The sequence below is a fragment of the Branchiostoma floridae genome, unplaced genomic scaffold (genome assembly GCF_000003815.2).
Source record: "Branchiostoma floridae strain S238N-H82 unplaced genomic scaffold, Bfl_VNyyK Sc7u5tJ_1421, whole genome shotgun sequence".
Lineage (NCBI taxonomy): Eukaryota > Metazoa > Chordata > Leptocardii > Amphioxiformes > Branchiostomatidae > Branchiostoma > Branchiostoma floridae.
The window spans coordinates 197517-216423 of record NW_023365714.1 but is presented as its reverse complement, the minus strand read 5'-3'; the positions used below and the strand labels follow the sequence as shown (position 1 = coordinate 216423).

The 18907-nt window shown below is 43.5% G+C and overlaps 3 protein-coding genes across 3 annotated transcripts; all 3 read left to right on the top strand.

The window, feature by feature from the left end:
• Positions 1 to 425: 425 nt before the first annotated feature.
• LOC118407584 (SLIT and NTRK-like protein 2) lies at positions 426 to 2129 on the top strand. Its single transcript, XM_035808082.1, has one exon. The coding sequence runs from the start codon at positions 432 to 434 to the stop codon at positions 1743 to 1745; it is 1314 nt and encodes a 437-aa protein (XP_035663975.1). The 5' UTR covers positions 426 to 431; the 3' UTR covers positions 1746 to 2129.
• Positions 2130 to 13865: 11736 nt separating this feature from the next.
• On the top strand, positions 13866 to 14555 carry LOC118407537 (SLIT and NTRK-like protein 2). Its single transcript, XM_035808013.1, has one exon. It carries the CDS (start codon positions 13866 to 13868, stop codon positions 14553 to 14555), a length of 690 nt encoding a protein of 229 aa, XP_035663906.1.
• A 3110-nt stretch (positions 14556 to 17665) lies between these two features.
• LOC118407536 (SLIT and NTRK-like protein 2) lies at positions 17666 to 18907 on the top strand. The gene has a single exon (XM_035808012.1). It carries the CDS (start codon positions 17666 to 17668, stop codon positions 18905 to 18907), a length of 1242 nt encoding a protein of 413 aa, XP_035663905.1.

Sequence of the window (18907 nt, the reverse complement as noted above, 5' to 3'; positions counted from 1 at the left end):
CAGGAGGCAGTGTCTCCCTTTCTAGAGGGCTGAGAGAAAAAAAGTAAAAAAGGGTTTATGATTTACCCTAGTAACATTCCATCTGCTTGGGGATAAACTTCGGAACAAGAGAATATGATAGTTTGCATTGTTTCGTCTGTATTCATAATACTATGATTACACACTACACACTACGCCAATTACCACCAGGCGCTATAAAGTCAAGTTGAAGCACAGTCCTCGTAGCAGCAGAACAGTATCGTGAGCGGTGCAACAGCTGCCAGGTGAGAAAATGTTTACCTAACAGGACAGGAAGATGTATTGTGTGCAGTTAACCATATAATGCAAGAACGATTTAGGAATTAAAAAGACTTGAACGATAACGTATGCAAACTTTGCGTTGTAACTTATTGGACTATTTTGTTTTCAACTATGTAGTCAAAATGTTTGTCATGGCGAAAAGGATGCTGGTTCTTCTGCTGATCGTCCTGAAGGAAACAGGACCAACCGCAGCCTGCGGAGACACATGCACGTCATCATTCTGTAGCTGCACCCGTTTGGGCCTCAGGAGTGTTCCTCAGTTCCTGCCTACAACCATCACTAGTCTGAACCTGTGGGAAAACGCCATCACAACCTTAAGCCAGTCCGCCTTCTCCAGGTACAGCAGCCTGACATGGTTAGAGCTTCAATACAACCAGATCTCCGTCATCAACAGCGGAGCGTTCCACAACTTGACCAGCTTAACGGGACTGAACCTTGACAATAACCAGTTAACCAGTCTCCGAGCTGACATGTTTGTGGGACTTGATAGCCTTCAGTATCTTTATCTGCATCACAACAACATCCGCAGTATCGAGGAAAGAACATTTGTGAACCTGACCCAACTGCGAACTCTGCAGCTGCACAATAATCAGTTAACCAACCTCACAGCTGACATGTTTGTGGGACTTGATAATCTGGAGACCCTTTACCTGTATAACAACAACATCCACAGCATTGAGGCGGGAACCTTCAGTACAAACCGGCACCTCAGCACACTCCTCCTTTCTTCCAACCACATCGACGTTTTCCCTTCCGACTTCTTATTAAATCTGAACAGTTCAGAACTGTCAGAGCTTTCGTTGAGTCATAACCGAATGGAGACACTACCCCCTGAGGCATATGACATACTGACATCCATGCGGTCTAGGATAATCATTGGCTACAACCCCTGGCAGTGTGACTGTAGGATGCTTCCCTTCAGGCGCAGAATGACTGGATTCTACACATTTGAGTACAGCATCACCTGTTACGGACCTACTCATCTACAAGGAAAGAGTTTGGTACAGGATGTAAACCCTGACGATCTGATCTGTGAAGAAACGATAACAGAAATTTTCTCCACACCAAGCACCTCGTCTCCTGTAGGTCATAGCACAAACCACTACCCAACAAGGACTCCAAGTATTACCAACTTTCACGTTGAATCTTCTCTAGCCACTGAGTTTCAGTCACGGGTCACCGTGACAGAAGGCAGTAACACGTCTTCTCCAGATTCGTTCTCCCTTCCTGTGTTCCTGAGTGGGTTGGGAGGCATTTTAGTTGGAGCTTTTCTCACCTCGGCCGTTTACTCTGCGGTGTGGTGCAAAATCAGGAGGCGTAAAACAGCCCCTAACCCTGAAAAATACCCGAGGTATCGTTATGCGAGGAGACTGAAAACAGCCCCTTTCCCTGAACTACACCTGAGTGCTATAGCTGCTAATGCAAACGCTACAGCTGTGGTGTAATCAGTGGTTAGGACTGTGGCAGTCTGATGACGTCAACAATCATCCTGAACTTCCCATGATCCAGGAAGAACAACCTGTACTTAAAATGTAAAAAAAAAAGAAAATAAAAGTATTAAACGTCCAAAAATCCTAGAATAAAAACCTGACTAGAGCCAAATACTCTGTGAATACATAGTATTTCACACGTTCTGTTCAATGAGTGACAGTTCAATTTTCAAGACAATGTGTATTCAGTACAGTTGTAATTTCCCGCAATTTGTGAAGAAAAACGGAATTGTATTTCCAATGCTGTGATGTTTTGGTGAGTCTTTAGAATATTGTATAATTTGAAGGAAAACAGAATTGTCTCCTGTTACTGTTGTGATGTGTGCGTGAGGCTTATGAATTCCGTGTTTGCAGGAGACTTTGGAGTTTTATACAATATGATTTTGTAAGGTATACTATTTGAAGAGACAAACCCAATTCTATTTTTTCGTTGCAGTGATGTTTGCATATATCATTTAGAATTCACCTCTCACCCTGTGTAATAACATGTTAAGCCAGTACTACATTGTACACTACGTTCTGAATTTTTCAAATGTTTGTCCTCATCTATAACTTTGGTTGCTGACAGCTTTGATTTGGTATCAAAGGAAGAACAACATTCAGTGTTGCGATGTTTGAGTAAGACCGGAAAATGAAGTCGTTAGTGTCATGTATATATAATATATAGACTGGCTGCTGTATAACCAACCAACCAACACTGCGTGGTAAAAGTTTTAGGCGCTTTATAATGAAAGTTGTAGATTTGACTACAACTTAATATTTTTCCAGACAAATGAATAAATGCATTTTGTTTTGAATTTTCGTCATTGTTGTCTTGTATTCAAACAAACTCATTTTTGTGATTATGTCAGAATATCTTTATCACTGCCAAGTTGAGGCTTTAGACTATGTAGCCCAGCAAGAAGGATGGTTTTTTTTGGGCGATATTTGCGTGATACTAGAATGGGTGTTTTATGACGAAAGTTGCAGCTATGACCACAACTTTGATATTTTCTAGCCAAATAGATAAAAGAATTATTCATGTGTATTGTCGTCTTTGATATCATGTTGTCTGCTTGATACTTTTAGACTTATAAACTCACTTTTGTGATAATGTCGGTATATGTTGAGTTGAGGCTTTAGACTGTAAGTGTATATGAGAACTCAAAAGTCAACTAGAAAATAGTAAAATCGCAAAGCAAACGATATGCTGGTTTTCTTATAATATTGATTGAAATCCACAAGACTTGTCAAGTATGTTTCTGTCAAATGAGCAAAATCAATGGAAAGGTAGAAGCGTTGCATAGCGGCCAACAAGGATACTGCAGGAAAGAGGACACCATGTTTACCATACTAATTTCATCAAGGGTCTAGAATCAACACCTTACTTACATGTTTCTAAACAAGTCATTAAATCAGTAAAGTGAGCATTTTTGTGCCTGTCCTTTTAGAGCGGGTGTTTATTTACCAGCTGTTTGTTAACTGCGAAGCACATGGGATATTTTAATTCAAGCAAAATGGTGGCCGTGAAAGTTCTACCCGCTCTGACCTGACTTGACCTCCACCCTGCATTATGTAAAGGCAGGTCGGAGCGGGTACAACTTTCACAGTTGTATTCATGGCGAGCGAAATGCTTCTGTTTAAGAACAATTGGTAAGCCCGATCGTTTCACTAGGAGAACAAAAACTTGGTCATGGATCCAATATACGTACGCAATTGTTTCTGCTTTAAGGCCAACCATCTCAAATGACTTTGCCTGAATAGTCGGTGTTTTTGTTGTGAAACTGAGGAGGTGGATCATAAAACAGTCATTTCGTGCTGCGCAGTTACAGGTTTGGTTCAAGACACCGGACACAACTGACGCCAGACGAGTTGGACTTGACTTAAAGCAGTTAAAATCAACTATATCAGGACTACTGTCATTCGGTATGTCCGGCTAAGGTACAGAAGGTACGAAGCGTGACGACCACCTTAACCAGATATGCCTTGCTAAGGTACAGAGAAGTTTGATAAAAAACGGAATTTCGTGCTGCGTAGTTACAGGGTTTGGTTCAAGACGGCGGACACAGCAGATGGCAGACAAACCTTTTTTTGGCATGGTATGTCTGGCTAAGGTACAGAAGGCTACCGTTTACGGAAGCCAAGGTACAAAATAAACAACCGACGCCAAACGAGCGTTCAGCTTCTTTCGTTCAAGGTGAGAAGTTTGATCTTATTGGAGGGAAGGTAGCTGATAAGGAAAACATGGATACACAAGGACGTAAACAAAGCAGTTCCAAGGTTTGTTTCAGGACCAACCGCTCATGTTGCTCTGTATGAAAAGACATGGCGGTGTTAGGTAACCGGGAGTATCAGGAAACACTTGGTCTACAAAGATTCGTTCGTACAATAAACCTATAATGGTTCTGAAACACATCATACATTGTAGTTGTACATGTGTCTGAGGGAAGAACAATAACTCGAGAATGCCTCAACGGATTTCTTGATATTTGATATGTGGGTAGGTCGAGAATCAAATCAGATGAAAACAATAAGATTTTAGCACCGCCAAGCGACTTGTTATGGTACTGCAGCAGATCTTCCGAATTTGTTATCTTATTAATTAACGTCGAATATGTGCCTTTCCCAAGGGCACAATTTTAGGGGATTAGAACTACCAGATGCCAGGTCAAGTTTTCCCCTATTCAATAGTGATTTGACATTGTTAAAATGCCAGAGCGACGGCCATTTCCTGCCAAGTTGCCAAGAGATTTGTTTGTAAGAATTGATTATGTGATCGCATGTTATGGCTCCTCTCCTTCTTACAGACAAAATGACGAACAAGATGAAGAGGATGCTGGTTCTTCTGCTGGTCATACTGAAGGAGCCTGGACCGACCGCAGCCTGCAGCAGCAGCTGTTCATCAGGCTGTACCTGCAGCAACAGAGGCCTCAGCAGTGTTCCTCGGGACCTGCCTACAGACATCACTATCCTCGACTTGCGTAACAACGTCATCACAACCTTAAACCAGTCCGACTTCTCCAGGTACAGCAGCCTGACAGAATTACATCTTACTTCCAACCAGATCTCTGTAATCAACAGCGGAGCGTTCCACAATTTGACAAGCTTAACCTACTTGTATCTTTATAATAACCAGTTAACCAGCATCCGAGCTGACATGTTTGTGGGAGTTGATAGCCTAGAGGTCCTTCACCTGCATAACAATGATATCAGCACTATCGAGGAAGAAACATTTGTAAACCTGCCCCAACTGCAAACTCTGAGTCTGTACAATAACCAGTTAACCAACCTCACAGCTGACACGTTTGTAGGACTTGATAATCTGGAGGACGTTTATCTGCACCAAAATGACATCAGCAGCATCGAACCAGAAACTTTCCACGTCACCCCGCAGCTCCGTAATCTTTACCTTCATTACAACCACATAACAACCATCGCAGCAGCCACGTTTGTAAACCTGCCCCAACTGCGAAATCTGCGTCTGCACAATAATCAGATAACCGACCTCACAGCTGACATGTTTGAGGGACTTGATAACCTGCAGTACCTTTATCTGCACCATAATGACATCAGCAGCATCGAACCAGAAACTTTTCACCTCATCCCGCAGCTCCGTGAACTTCGCATTGAGAACAACCACCTAACAACCATCGCAGCTGGCACGTTTGTGAATCTGCACCAACTACAATACTTATACCTGCATGGCAACAACATCCGCACCATTGAAGATGGGGCATTGGCAAATTTGACAGCGCTCCGCAGATTGGATTTATCTCACAACTATATAAACACTTTCCCAGTTGAGGACTTGTCGAATCTAAATACTTCAGCACTTTCAGACCTTAGCATGGACGACAACAGCATGGAGACACTCCCACCCATTGCGTATGACATACTGGCTCCCATTTCAACTGTTGACATATCTAACAACCTCTGGCAGTGTGACTACAGGATGTGCCCCTTTAAGCAAAGAATGACCGGGTCTTACCCATTTGAGACCCAGATCATCTGTGCCGGACCTGCTAACCTTACAGGGAAAAGCTTACTACGGGACGCAAATCCTGACGATCTGGTCTGTGAAGAGACAACAACAGATATATCCTCCACCCCAAGTACCTCGTCTCCTGTAGATCAGAGCACAACGACTCTAAGTACCACCAACTTTCTCTTTGAATCTTCCACAACAGTAACTCCAAGTACCACCGACGTTCACTCACCATCTTTTCCAACAACAACTCTAAGTACCACCGACCTTCCCTCCGTATTTTCCCCAACCACTCCGAGTAGAACAACCTTTAATTTGGAATCTTCTCCGACAACTACTGAAATTTCCACTCACTTTCACTCGTCATCTTCCCCGACAGATACTCCTAGTACCGAACAATTTGACTTGGAATCTTCCACAACAGCTGCTCCAAGACCCACACACTTTCACTCTTCATCCTCTCAGGCAGCAACCTCAAGTACAACCAACTTTCAAAGAACTCCAAGTAAAACCCACTTTCACTCCGCATCTTCTCCATCAACCCCTTCAAGTGCCACCCGCCTCCACTCGCCATCTTCCCCGACTGATAATCCAAGTACTGAACACTTTCACTTGAAATCTTCTCCATCAGCTACTCCAAGTACCACCCATCCAAGATTGACAGAAGGCGGTACTACATCTCCTTCCGGTTCCTTCTCCCTCTCATCCTTCCTCAGCGGTTTACTTGGCGGGGTTGTTGGCTCTCTTCTCACCTCGGCTGTTCTCCTCGCGATCTGGTGTATGAAGACTAGGGTCAAGACGAGCCCTACCCCTGTACCAGACCTCAGTGATGTTCACAGCAACACAGACGACGCAGCAACCAGAGACCGTGCTCACACAGGGCAGGGTGCCCCCGCGGCAAGGGCAGCAGGTCCTGCATCTGATGACGTAGGGAGCCGAGCAGGAGGATCAGGAACAGTCCCGCTTCCGTACAGCTTTGATCAGAGTTCCGCGGTTCTGCGGCCTCCACTTCCGCCCATCAAGGGAGGAAGGTTTCAGGCAGGTCACCAGAACGCGCCAGAAGTTGCACATGGTGCTGATGCTTTAAATGCATCTCTGAGCAGGCATCTAATATATCAGCAAACCCGCCCATCCCGGTTACCCAAAAATCTGGGAGGTTTGTAAAAAAATCTTTCGCCATCAATTCTCCTGTTCTGCGTTCTCCACTTCCGCCCATCAAGGGAGGAGGGTCTCAGGCAGGTCACCAGGACGTTCTGGCAGAAACTGATGCTGCAAACAGCTGTGAGCCTTTGAAGAACCACTTCATTTACCAGCAAACCTGCCCGTCCGGACTGCCCAAACGTCTTGCAGGTTTGTAAATTGCAAACTCCAACATGCTCGATAATTGCCTTTTACAAAATAAACAAGTAAAATTGAGACTGAATAAAGGTAGACGTACAGATATTTCAAGCTACAAATAAAACCGGACTAAGACTTTGTAATGAAATGCTATTTTTCAAAGTGCTTGCAATACTCTTTTATCATAGATTTTTACGAATCATTTTTTTTGCTATGACCAAACGTTTGCATGTTTTGAGGAAACAAAAAAAGGAATTGTATTTTACTGTTGTGATGTTTGCGTGATACTTTAGAAGTTCATAGATTTTGAGAGTAATGAAATTGTATTTCTCTTGCTGTGGTGTTTTTTGTGAGGCTTTAGGTTTTTATTTCTTTTGAAAGTGAACCGGAATTGTTATTCTATTGTTATGCTGCTTTGAATCGAAACCTTGTATACTTTGAAGACAAACGAAATTGTATTTTACTGTTGTGATGTTTGTGTGAGGTCACGGAATTCCATATGTTTGCATAAGACTGCGAATTTGTGATTACGTGATGCTTCAGAATCCACAAGAAATTCTGAGAAATGATTAATCAAGTATAACATTGTACACTGCGTGCTGATTTATTGTCTGTCTTCAGCTATAACCTTAGTTGCTGGCTATAAAAATAACTTGCTATATTTGAGTGAGACTAGATTGGGTGTTTTATGACGAAAGTTGCAGCTATATGACCACAACTTTGATATTTTTACAGGCCAATATAAGAAAGAATTATCATTGTGTATTGTCGTCATTGATATCATGTTGTCTGCTTGTGACTTTCATATAAACTTCTTTTTGTGATTATGTCGCGATCGGAATATGTTGAGTTGAGGCTTTAGAACTAAAAGTTAACAAGAAAATAGTAAAATCGCATCATCATAGAAAATTAGTAAAATCGCAAAGCATACGATATGCTGGTTTTCTTATGTTGCATGAGCTTTACGTGTATGTTTTTGTCAAATGAGCAAATTAATAGAAGGGTCAAAGCGTTGCCTTCCGGCCAACAAGGATACTGCAGAAAAGAGGACATCTAGTTTACCTTAATAATTTCATTAAAGGTATATAATAAACACCTTACTTTGATGTTAAAGGTATATAATAAACACCTTACTTTTATGTTTCTAAACATTTTAGTGCCTGTCCCTTTAGAGCAGTTGTTTATTTACCATCTGTTCGTTAACTGTGAAGCACAGGAGAAACTTTACTTCGAGCAATGGTAGCCGTGAAAGTTCTACCCGCTCTGACCTGACGTAACCTCAACCCTGCGTTATGCGAAGGCAGGTCGGAGCGGGTATAACTTTCACGGCTGTATTCATGGCGAGCACAATGCTTCTGTTTATGGACAACTAACTGGTAAGCCAGATCGTTCACTAGGAGAACAAAAACTTGGTCATGGATCCAGGTACGCCATTGTTACTACTTCAAAGCCAACCTGATCAAATGACTCTGCCTGAATAGTCGGTGTTTGTGTTGTTTAAATTGAGGAGGGGGATCATAAAACAGTCATTTCGTGCTGCGCAGTTACAGGTTTGGTTCAAGACGTCGGACACAGCTGACGCCCGGACGAGTTGAACTTGAGTTAGAGCAGGTAAGATCAACTATATCAGGACTACTGTCATTCGGTATGCCCGGCTAAGGTACAGAAGGAGGTAAAATCGAAGCGTGACGACTATGTTAGGACCAACTTTACCAGATATGTCTTGCTAAGGTACAGAGAAGTTTGATAAACAACGGAATTTTGTGCTGAGCAGTTACAGGGTTTGGTTCAAGTCGGCGGACACAGCTGTAGCGGAGGTCAGACGGACTTTTTTTGGCGTAGCGACTATTTCAGGACTAACGTCACCCTGTATGTCTTGCTAAGGTACAGAAGGTTACAGAAGTTATATATATATATAAGCCGAGGTACCGACAATCGCCGCCAAAAGAGCGCTCAGCTTCATGAATCAAGGTGAAGTTTGGAAACATGGGTACACAAAGGTTTGTTTCAGGACCACCCGCTCAAGTTTCTCTGTATAAAAAGACATGGTGGTGTAGGTAACAAAGATTCGTCGATACAATAAAACGTGCGAACTTTGAAGGTTCGGACGCACATTGTACATTGTACATATCTCTGAGGGAAGACGATGCCTCAACGGCTTGTCTTGATCCCTACCTAGCGACCTGTTATAGTACTGCAGCAGATCCTCCAAATTTGTTATCTTGTTCATCTACGTCGAGTAAGGAAATATATGGTATGTGCCTTTACCAATGGCACAAATTCAAAGGATTAGAACTACCAGATAACAGGTAAAGTTTTCCCCAATTCAATTCATTTATCTATTTATCAATGATGATTTGAAAATGTTAAAATGACCGAGCAACGGCCATTTCCTGTCACGATCGCAAGAGATGTTTTTGTAAGGATTGAGTACGTGATCACATGTCATGGCTTCTCCCCCTCACACAGACAAAATGCTGAACAAGATGAAGATGATGCTGGTTCTTCTGCTGATCATGCTGAAGGAAGCTGGACCGACCGCAGCCTGTAGCAGCAGCTGTTCATCAGACTGTGACTGCAGCAGCAGAGGCCTCAGCAGTGTTCCTCAGGACCTCCCTACATCCATCACTCACCTGTACCTGTGGGGCAACTTAATCACAATCTTAAACCAGTCCGACTTCTCCAGGTACAGCAGCCTGACAGAATTACATCTTGGTTCCAACCAGATCTCCGTCATCAATAGCGGAGCGTTCCACAACTTGGCCAGCTTAATTTTCCTGTACCTTCAGTTTAACCAGTTAGCAAGCATTCAATCTGACATGTTTGTGGGCCTTGAGAACCTAGAAAGGCTTTACCTGTATAACAATGATATCAGCAGTATCGAGGCAGGAACATTTGTAAACCTGCCCCGACTGCGGTATCTGCGTCTGCACAATAATCAGTTAACCAGCCTCGCAGCTGACATGTTTAAGGGACTTGATAATCTGGAGACCCTTTATCTGTTTTCCAACAACATCCGCAGTATCGAGGTGGGAACATATGTAAACCTGCCCCAACTGCGAAATCTGCAGCTGCACAATAACCAGTTAACCAGCCTCACAGCTGACATGTTTCAGGGACTTGACAACCTGTTGTACCTTTACTTGGATAACAACAACATCCCCAGTATCGAGGCGGGAACCTTTGTAAACCTGCCCAGACTGCGAAATCTGCATATGTCCAGCAACCAGTTAATCAGCCTCACTGCTGACACGTTTGTGGGGCTTGATAACCTGGAGTACCTTTATCTGTATCATAATGACATCGGCAGCATCGAACCAGAAACTTTTCACGTCACCCCGCAGCTCCGTAATCTTAACATTCAGTACAACCAGCTAACAACTATCGCAGCTTGCACGTTTGTGAATCTGCCCAATCTACAATACTTATACCTGTCTAACAACAACATCAGCACAATTGAAGCTGGGGCATGGGTAAATTTGTCAGCGCTCCGCACATTGGATTTATCTCACAACAACATCAGCACTTTCCCTATTGAGGCCTTGTCGAATCTAAATACTTCAGCACTGCCATGGCTTAGCATGGCCGACAACCAGATGGAGACACTCCCACTCATGGCGTATGACATACTGGCCAACATCTCAACTGTTGACATCTCCAACAACCCCTGGCAGTGTGACTGCAGGATGCTTCCCTTTAAGCAAAGAATGACCGGGTCTTATGCATTCGGGAGCCAGATCAACTGTACCGGACCTGCTAACATTTCAGGGAAAAGCTTACTACACGAGGTAAATCCTGATGATCTGTTCTGTGAGACGACAACAACAGAAATCTACTTCACACCAAGTACCTCGTCTCCTGTAGATCACAGTACTGTATCACCTCCCGGTTCGTTCTCCCTCTCAGCCTTCCTCAGCGGTTTACTTGGCGGGGTTGTTGGCTCTCTCCTCACCTCAGCTATTCTCCTCGCGATCCGGTGTATGAAGACAAGGGTCAAGACGAGCCCTGCTCCAGTGTCAGACCTCAGTGATGTTCGCAGCAACACAAACGACGCACCAACCAGAGACCGTGCTCACACCGGGCAGGATGCCTCCTCGGCAAGGGCAGCAGACCCTGCATCTGATGACGTAGAAAGCCGGGCAGGAGGGCCGGGAACAGTCCCGCTCCCGTACAGCTTTGATCAGAGTTCCGCGGTTCTGCGGCCTCCACTTCCGCCCATCAAGGTAGGAGGGTCTCAGACAGGTCACCAGAACGGGCCGGCAGAATCTGACGATGCAAACAGCTACGGACCCCTGAAGAACCATTTCATCTACCAGCAAACCTGCCCGTCGGGACTACCCAGAGGTCTGCCTGGTTTGTAGAATAAAAACTCTGGCAAGCTCTATAATTGCCTTTCACGAAATAAACAAGTAAAATTGAGACTGAATAAAGGTGGACGTACAGAATTTTCAAGTTACAAATGAAACCAAACTAGTGAAATGCGATTTTCATGGTGCTTGCAATACTCTTTTATCATAGATTTTTACGAATCATTTTTTTTGCTGTGACCAAACGTTTGCATGTTTGGAGGAAACAAAAGAGGAATTGTATTTTACTGTTGTGATGTTTGCCTGAGACTTTAGAAGTTCATAGATTTTGAGAGTAAGACATACATGTAATTGTATTTCTCTTGCTGTGGTGTTTTTTGTGAGGCTTTAGGTTTTCATTTCTTTTTTGAAAGTGAACCGGAATTGTTATACTATTCTTAGGCTGCTTTGAATCGAAACCTTGTATACTTTGAAGACAAACGAAATTGTATTTACTGTTGTGATGTTTGCGTTAGGCTTTGAATTCAATGTTTGCACGAGACTGCGAATTTGTGATTGCGTGATGCTTTAGAATCCACATGAAATTCTGAGAAATAATTAATCAAGTATAACATTGTACACTGCGTGCTGACATTTTCTATTGTCTGTCTCCAGCTATAACCTTAGTTGCTGGCTATAAAAATAACTTGCGATATTTGAGTGAGACTAGATTGGGTGTTTTATGACGAAAGTTGCAGCTATGACCACAACTTTGATATTTTCCAGCCAAATATATGACATTATTATTCATGTGCATTGTCGTCTTTGATATCATGTTGTCTGCTTGAGACTTTCAAATAAACTCCCTTTTGTGATGATGTCGAAATATGTTGAGTTGATGCTTTAGACTGTTACTGTATATGAGAACTCAAAAGTCAACAAGAAAATAGTAAAATCCAAAAGCATACGATATGCTGGAATGAAGGCCACAAGACTTTTCAGGTTTGTTTCTTTCAAATGAGCAAATTAATGGAAGGGTAAAAGCGTTGCCTTGCGGCCAACAAGGATGCTGAAGAAAATAGGACATCTAGCTTACATTGATAATTTCATTAAAGGTATAGAATCAACTCCTTACCTTTATGTTTCTAAACATTTTAGTACCTGTCCCTTTAGAGCAGGTGTTTATTTACCAGCTGTTCGTTAACAGCGAAGCGACACTTAACTTCAAGCAAAATGCCGACCGTCAAAGTTCTACCCGGTCTGACCTGACGTAACCTCCACCCTGCGTTATGTAAAAGAAGTTCGGAACGAGTATAACTCTCACGGCTGTATTCAAGGCGAGCGAAATGCTTCTGTTTATGAACAATTGGTAAGTCTGATCGTTTCACGAGGAGAACAAAAACTTGGTCATGGATCCAGGTACGCCATTGTTACTTCTTGAAAGCCAACCTGCTCAAATGACTCTGCCTGAATAGTCGATGTTTGTTTTGTGAAACTGAAGAAGTGGATCACAAAGTAGCCATTTCGTGCTGCGCAGTTACAGGCTTGGTTCAAGACACCGGACACATCTGACGCCAGACGAGTTGGCGGACTTGTCTTAGAGCAGGTAAAATCAAACCGTGACGACTATCTCAGGACCACTTTTACCAGATATGTCTTGCTAAGGTACAAAGAAGTTTGATAAACAACGGAATATCGTGCTGCGCAGTTACAGGGTTTGGTTCAAGACGGCGGAAAAAGCAGAGGCCAGACGAACGTTTTTGGCATGGCGACTAGTTCAGGACTGCTGTCACCCGGTGTGTCTGTCTAAGGTACAGAAGGTTACAGAAGGTTAGCCGAGGTACAAACAATCGCCGCCAAACGAGTGTTCAGCTTCATGAATCAAGGTGAAAAGTTTTATCTTATTGGAGGGAAGGCACTTAGGTAACTGATAGGGAAAACAAGGGTGCACAAAGACGAACACAAAGCAGTTCCAAGGTTTGTTTCAGGACTACCTGCTTAGGTTGCTCTGTAGGAAAAAGACATGAAGCTGTAGATAACCGGAGTATCAGGAAAGACTGTGTCAACAAAGACTCGATCGTACAATAAACCTATAAGGGTTTAAGCATATTATACATTGTATGATAACTCGAGAATACCTCAATGTCTTGATATTTGGGTAGGTCGTGAATTATATCAGATGAAAACATATCTTAGACTTCTTAGCGACTTGCTATGGTACTGCAGCTGGTCCTCCGAATTTGTTATCTTGTTCATCTACGTCGAGTAAGGAAATATGTTTTGTGTGACACAATTTCAGGGGATTAGAACCATCAGATACCAGGTCATGTTTCCCCAATTCAATTTATTTATCTGTTTATCAATAGTGATTTTACATTGTAAAAATGCTGGAACAACGGACGGTTCGTGTCACGATCGCAAGAGATTTGTTCATAAGGAATGAGTATGTGATCACATGCCATGGATTCTCTTCTTCACACAGACAAAATGACAAACAAGAAGAAGAGGATGCTGGTTCTTCTGATGATCCTCCTGAATGAAGTCGGACTGACTCGTGCTCCAGCCTTAAGCAACTGTTTGTGGTCAGATGGTGACTGCAGCAACATGGGCCTCACCAGTGTTCCTCAGGACCTCTCTCCAACCATCACTTTCCTGAACCTGGATAACAACGCTCTCACAACCTTAAACCAGTCAGACTTCTCAAGATACAGCAACCTGATGTTCTTAGAGCTTCGATCCAACCGGATCTCCGTAATAAACAGCGGAGCCTTCTTCAACTTAACCAGGTTAACTTGGCTGTACCTTGATAATAATCAGTTAACCAGTCTCCCAGCTAACATGTTTATAGGACTTAATAGCCTATGGGAACTTGTCCTGGAGAACAACACCATCAACGCTTTTCCAATTGAAGCCTTGTCAAATTTGAATAGTTCAGTGCTGGGGCATGTTGACCTATCCAACAATCAAATGGACACGCTGCCCCCAGCGGCATATGACATACTGGACTCCATCTCAACTGTTGACATCACTAACAACCCCTGGCAGTGTGACTGCAGGATGCTGCCCTTTAAGCGAAGGATGACGAGTTTCCCGGCATTTGAAAAACAAATCATTTGTGCCGGACCTTCTAACCATGAAGGAAAAGCTTGTTATATGCTGTATATCCTGACGATATGATCTGTGGAGAGGAAAGTACATCATCCAGTGTCCTTGCTGATGGTATGGGTACCTCACCCGGTGGTTTCGTTGATGGTACCATATCCGGTGGCTCTGCAGATGGTACCTCACCCGCAACTTCTGCTGATGGTAGCTCACCCGACGGTTTTTCCCTTTCAAACTTCCTCAGTGGCTCCCTGGGTGTGGCAGTCGGGGTCATCATTACCTCAGCCGTTTTCCTGCTGATCTGGTGCAGTAAGAGGAAAGGAAGGACCAGCCCAGCCCCGGAAACACGCGTCACAGCCAGTTGCCTTGACAACATAGGACATGACGTCACGGGAACAGGTGCAGCACAGTTTGGTGACGTAAAGCACGGATCAGACCCAGCCCACGAGCCGGTTCCGTCCATCTTCGACCCGGGGTACAGAATGGCGCGCTCTCCCCTTCCCCCTATAATGGGAGCAGGTCCATAGGCAGATATCCAGAGAGAAGTCAAAAGCACCAATCTGATCATCAGACACTCCTTTTGCTCTTGGTATAGTCCAGACAAACTTTTCGTTTTAAAATATCTTAAGATAATGGTGAGTGCTGATGAACTGCCATGATAAGTGACCTACTGACCAATATATCTATTGATATAACAACATATTGATATGCCAACAATGGTTCAGTGACTTAGCGCTAAGGTGAACTTACGAACTAATAACATGTACTGAGTTAACAATCACGTACAATTACCAATTACTATTTCTAATTACTGAGTTGTTTGGTGTGATAAGTTGAAAATTGTACTTGGTGTTCTCATGCGAAATGATTAACGAAAGAACCTGCAGGAATGTACATTAGGATAATCTAAATTTGTCTTCTTACGGTGTTTGCTTCAAGCTTGAAAATAAATCCATGTGTGTCTTGAGTGATGTGCTTGACTTTGCTTTTCTTTACACTTGCAAACAGACGGTGCTGTACTGCAAATTTCTCGTTACTTCGCGACAATCTTTCTGCTAAGTAATGCACGATGTCAATACATCATGCTGAAATTTACACACATTTTACTCTGTATATGTTACTGCATACAGACTAGAAGGCAGTGTGTTTCTCTAACACTGGTGCCACCAGTTTTACCTCTGCTGACTATATGCTACTTTTAGCATGACACGCCAGGGGGCGCTGTCACAAAAGCACGTTTTATTGCGACAGAATACAATGTTCAAAGAGAGAAAATAAGCAACACGGTGGATGTATGACCACACTCTATTTTGCATATTGAGAATTGCGAAGACACAAATATACAGACATACAGGCACATAACATTACATAAACAAGACTTCTCTCTCTAAGTGGGACGGACAAATCGCATCAAACTAACTCAAAGTATTTTGAACAGTTGGTTTTCCTTAATCGCTGGCCGGTGGAGTAGGCAAACACCTGTCTGTACAAAAGCGTACCGACAAGAAGGTGCATAAATGGGGATTTGACACAGCTACAACAATACACGACCAACATCAAGGGTGGATAAATGGCGTTTTAACTCATGCGCTACAACAATACACGACCAACAACAAGGGTGGATAAATGGCGTTTTAACTCAGGCGCTACAACAATACACGACCAACAACACGGGTGGATAAATGGCGTTTTAACTCAGACGCTACAACAATACACGACAAACAACAAGGGTGGATAAATGGCGTTTTAACGCAGACGCTACAACAATACACGACCGACAACAAAGGTGGATAAATGGCGTTTTAACTCAGACGCTACAACAATACACGACCGACAACAAAGGTGGATAAATGGCGTTTTAACTCAGACGCTACAACAATACACGACCGACAACAAAGGTGGATAAATGGCGTTTTAACTCAGACGCTACAACAATACACGACCGACAACAAAGGTGGATAAATGGCGTTTTAACTCAGACGCTACAACAATACACGACCGACAACAAAGGTGGATAAATGGCGTTTTAACTCAGACGCTACAACAATACACGACAAACAACAAGGGTGGATAAATGACGTTTTGACTCAAGCGCTACAACAATACACGACCAACAACAAGGGCGGATAAATGGCGTTTTTACTCAGGCGTTACAACAATACACGACCAACAAATGAAGTAGATAAATGGCTATGTAACAACATGTGTGACAACCTTTGTGGCTAATTGGAGATTAACTCCTTCTACAGCCAAACCTGCTGCGTAGTTACAGGGTTTGTGTCGGGCGTGACGGAGACAGGAGGGACCAGAACACTTGGACTTGTCTTAGAACAGGTAAAATTAGACATGTGAGGATTCCGTTGGAGTAAGCTTTACTTTCACTGCTAAGGAAACCTTTCATGGTGCCGGACTTGTGGCATCAGGAAAAAGGTCAAACTCACCAAGCAAACTGTCGGCTGGTAGGTGGCTTCTTTTGTCAATCTTTTAAAGATTTGCAGAGATATGTTAAGTTTCCTAAGTAAATTCATCTTAAGTGTTTTATCTTTTCGTATGTCAGATAAGTATAACGTCTCTCGATTCGCCGGACTCGTCTCTTCCAATTTCTTTACGTTACATATACTTATCGTTTACAAAGTCTGCATAGTATTTCACCGCGAGCAAATATTGCTGATTTCTTAAAGGTCCATAATGTTAGGATGCTATCATCGCACACCTGACAGTCAGGATAAGCTGTGCAAAGTTGGCATGATGTTAGCACTCAAGCGATATAGGCGGTCTGTATAATTATGATTAACACTTGGTACTGTTTAGAATACCCACAGTCTGCACAGTTAAGTAAGAAAAAGAACAAATGGGTTCGATGTGGCTCAAGCTGAATGTGTTAGTATTGAGCGGATAAACAACATTTATGTAGTACAGTTTTAGCTTATTTGCAAGTCTCACAGTGTATTTAAAAAGATCAGACCACGCTATTGTTTATCGACCACAAAGGGTGGCACTTTGTTTAGGTTGACTTTGATCAATGGCCTTTGATTACCTTACAAGCACATTCGGCCTCTTCTCTATCACAGAGCACTTGCCGAACACTTGTTAACACTTGGGGCACCGACGGTTATAAGATCATAAGTCATACCAAAAAGCCATATCTATTTCTTATGATGCAGGCAAAAGTATGGCCAAATAAGATGAAGAGTATGCTGGTTTTTCTGCTGATCATCCTGAATGAAGCCAGACCGACCGCAGCCTGCAGCAGCAGCTGTCCGTTAAACTGTCACTGCGAAAACAGAGGCCTAAGCAGTGTTCCTCAGGACCTGCCTACAAGCATCGGCACCCTGTGGCTGTATAACAACGTCATCACAACCTTAAGCCAGTCTGACTTCTCCAGGTACAGCAGACTGCTTGGATTACATTCTAGTAACAACCAGATCTCCGTCATCAACCCCAGAGCTTTCTACAACTTAACCAGGTTAAGACAACTGTCTCTTGAATTTAACCGATTAACCAGTCTGAGAGCTGACATGTTTGTGGGACTTGTTAACCTGATGCACCTTTTCCTGCTTTACAACAACATACACAGTATCGAGGCATCGACCTTCAATGCCACCCAGCAGCTCCGCCTTCTTGACCTTCGGGACAACCACCTCACCACCTTTGCAACAAGCGTTTTCGTAAATCTGACTCAGCTCAGCACTCTTTTACTTAGTGGTAACAGCATGGAGACTCTACCAGTCATGGCATATGACATACTGGCCTCCACCCAAACTGTAGACATCTCTAACAACCCCTGGCAGTGTGACTGCAGGATGCTTCCCTTTAAGCAACGAATGACCGGGTCTTATGCATTCGAGAGCCAGATCATCTGTGCCGGACCTGCTAACCTTACAGGGAAAAGCTTACTGCATGACGTAAATACTGACGATCTGTTCTGTGAAGAGACAACAACAACATCTGTTGTTCTACTGGAAGCTACGACTGTTTCTTCCGGTTCGTACTTCCACCCAGTCTTCCTCATTGGGTTTATAAGCGCGGCCATCGGACTTCTCACCTCGGCCATTTTCCTTGCGATCTGGTGTGTAAAGAAGAGAGTCAAAACGCGCCCTGCCCCTGTGGCAGACCTCAGTGATGTTCACAGCAACATAAACAACGCACCAACCAGAGGTCATTATCACGCATGGCAGGGTGCCTCCACTGCAAGGTCGGGAACAGTCCCGCTTCCGCACAGCTTTGATCAGAGTTCTTCGGTTCTGCGGCCTCCACTTCCACCCATCATGATCAAGGCAGCAGCTCCACATCAGGATTACCAACAGGACGTTCAAGCAGATGTGCATGGTGCTGATGCTTTAAAGAACTACGTACCTCTGAACAGGCATTTCATCTATCAGCAAACCCGCGAATCCCGGCTGCCCAAAGGTCTGGCAGCTCCGTAG

Bases quoted from the DNA above. Each gene is read 5' to 3' on its own strand.
- LOC118407584 (XM_035808082.1), top strand. From the start codon at position 432: ATGGCGAAAAGGATGCTGGTTCTTCTGCTGATCGTCCTGAAGGAAACA.
- LOC118407537 (XM_035808013.1), top strand. From the start codon at position 13,866: ATGACAAACAAGAAGAAGAGGATGCTGGTTCTTCTGATGATCCTCCTG.
- LOC118407536 (XM_035808012.1), top strand. From the start codon at position 17,666: ATGAAGAGTATGCTGGTTTTTCTGCTGATCATCCTGAATGAAGCCAGA.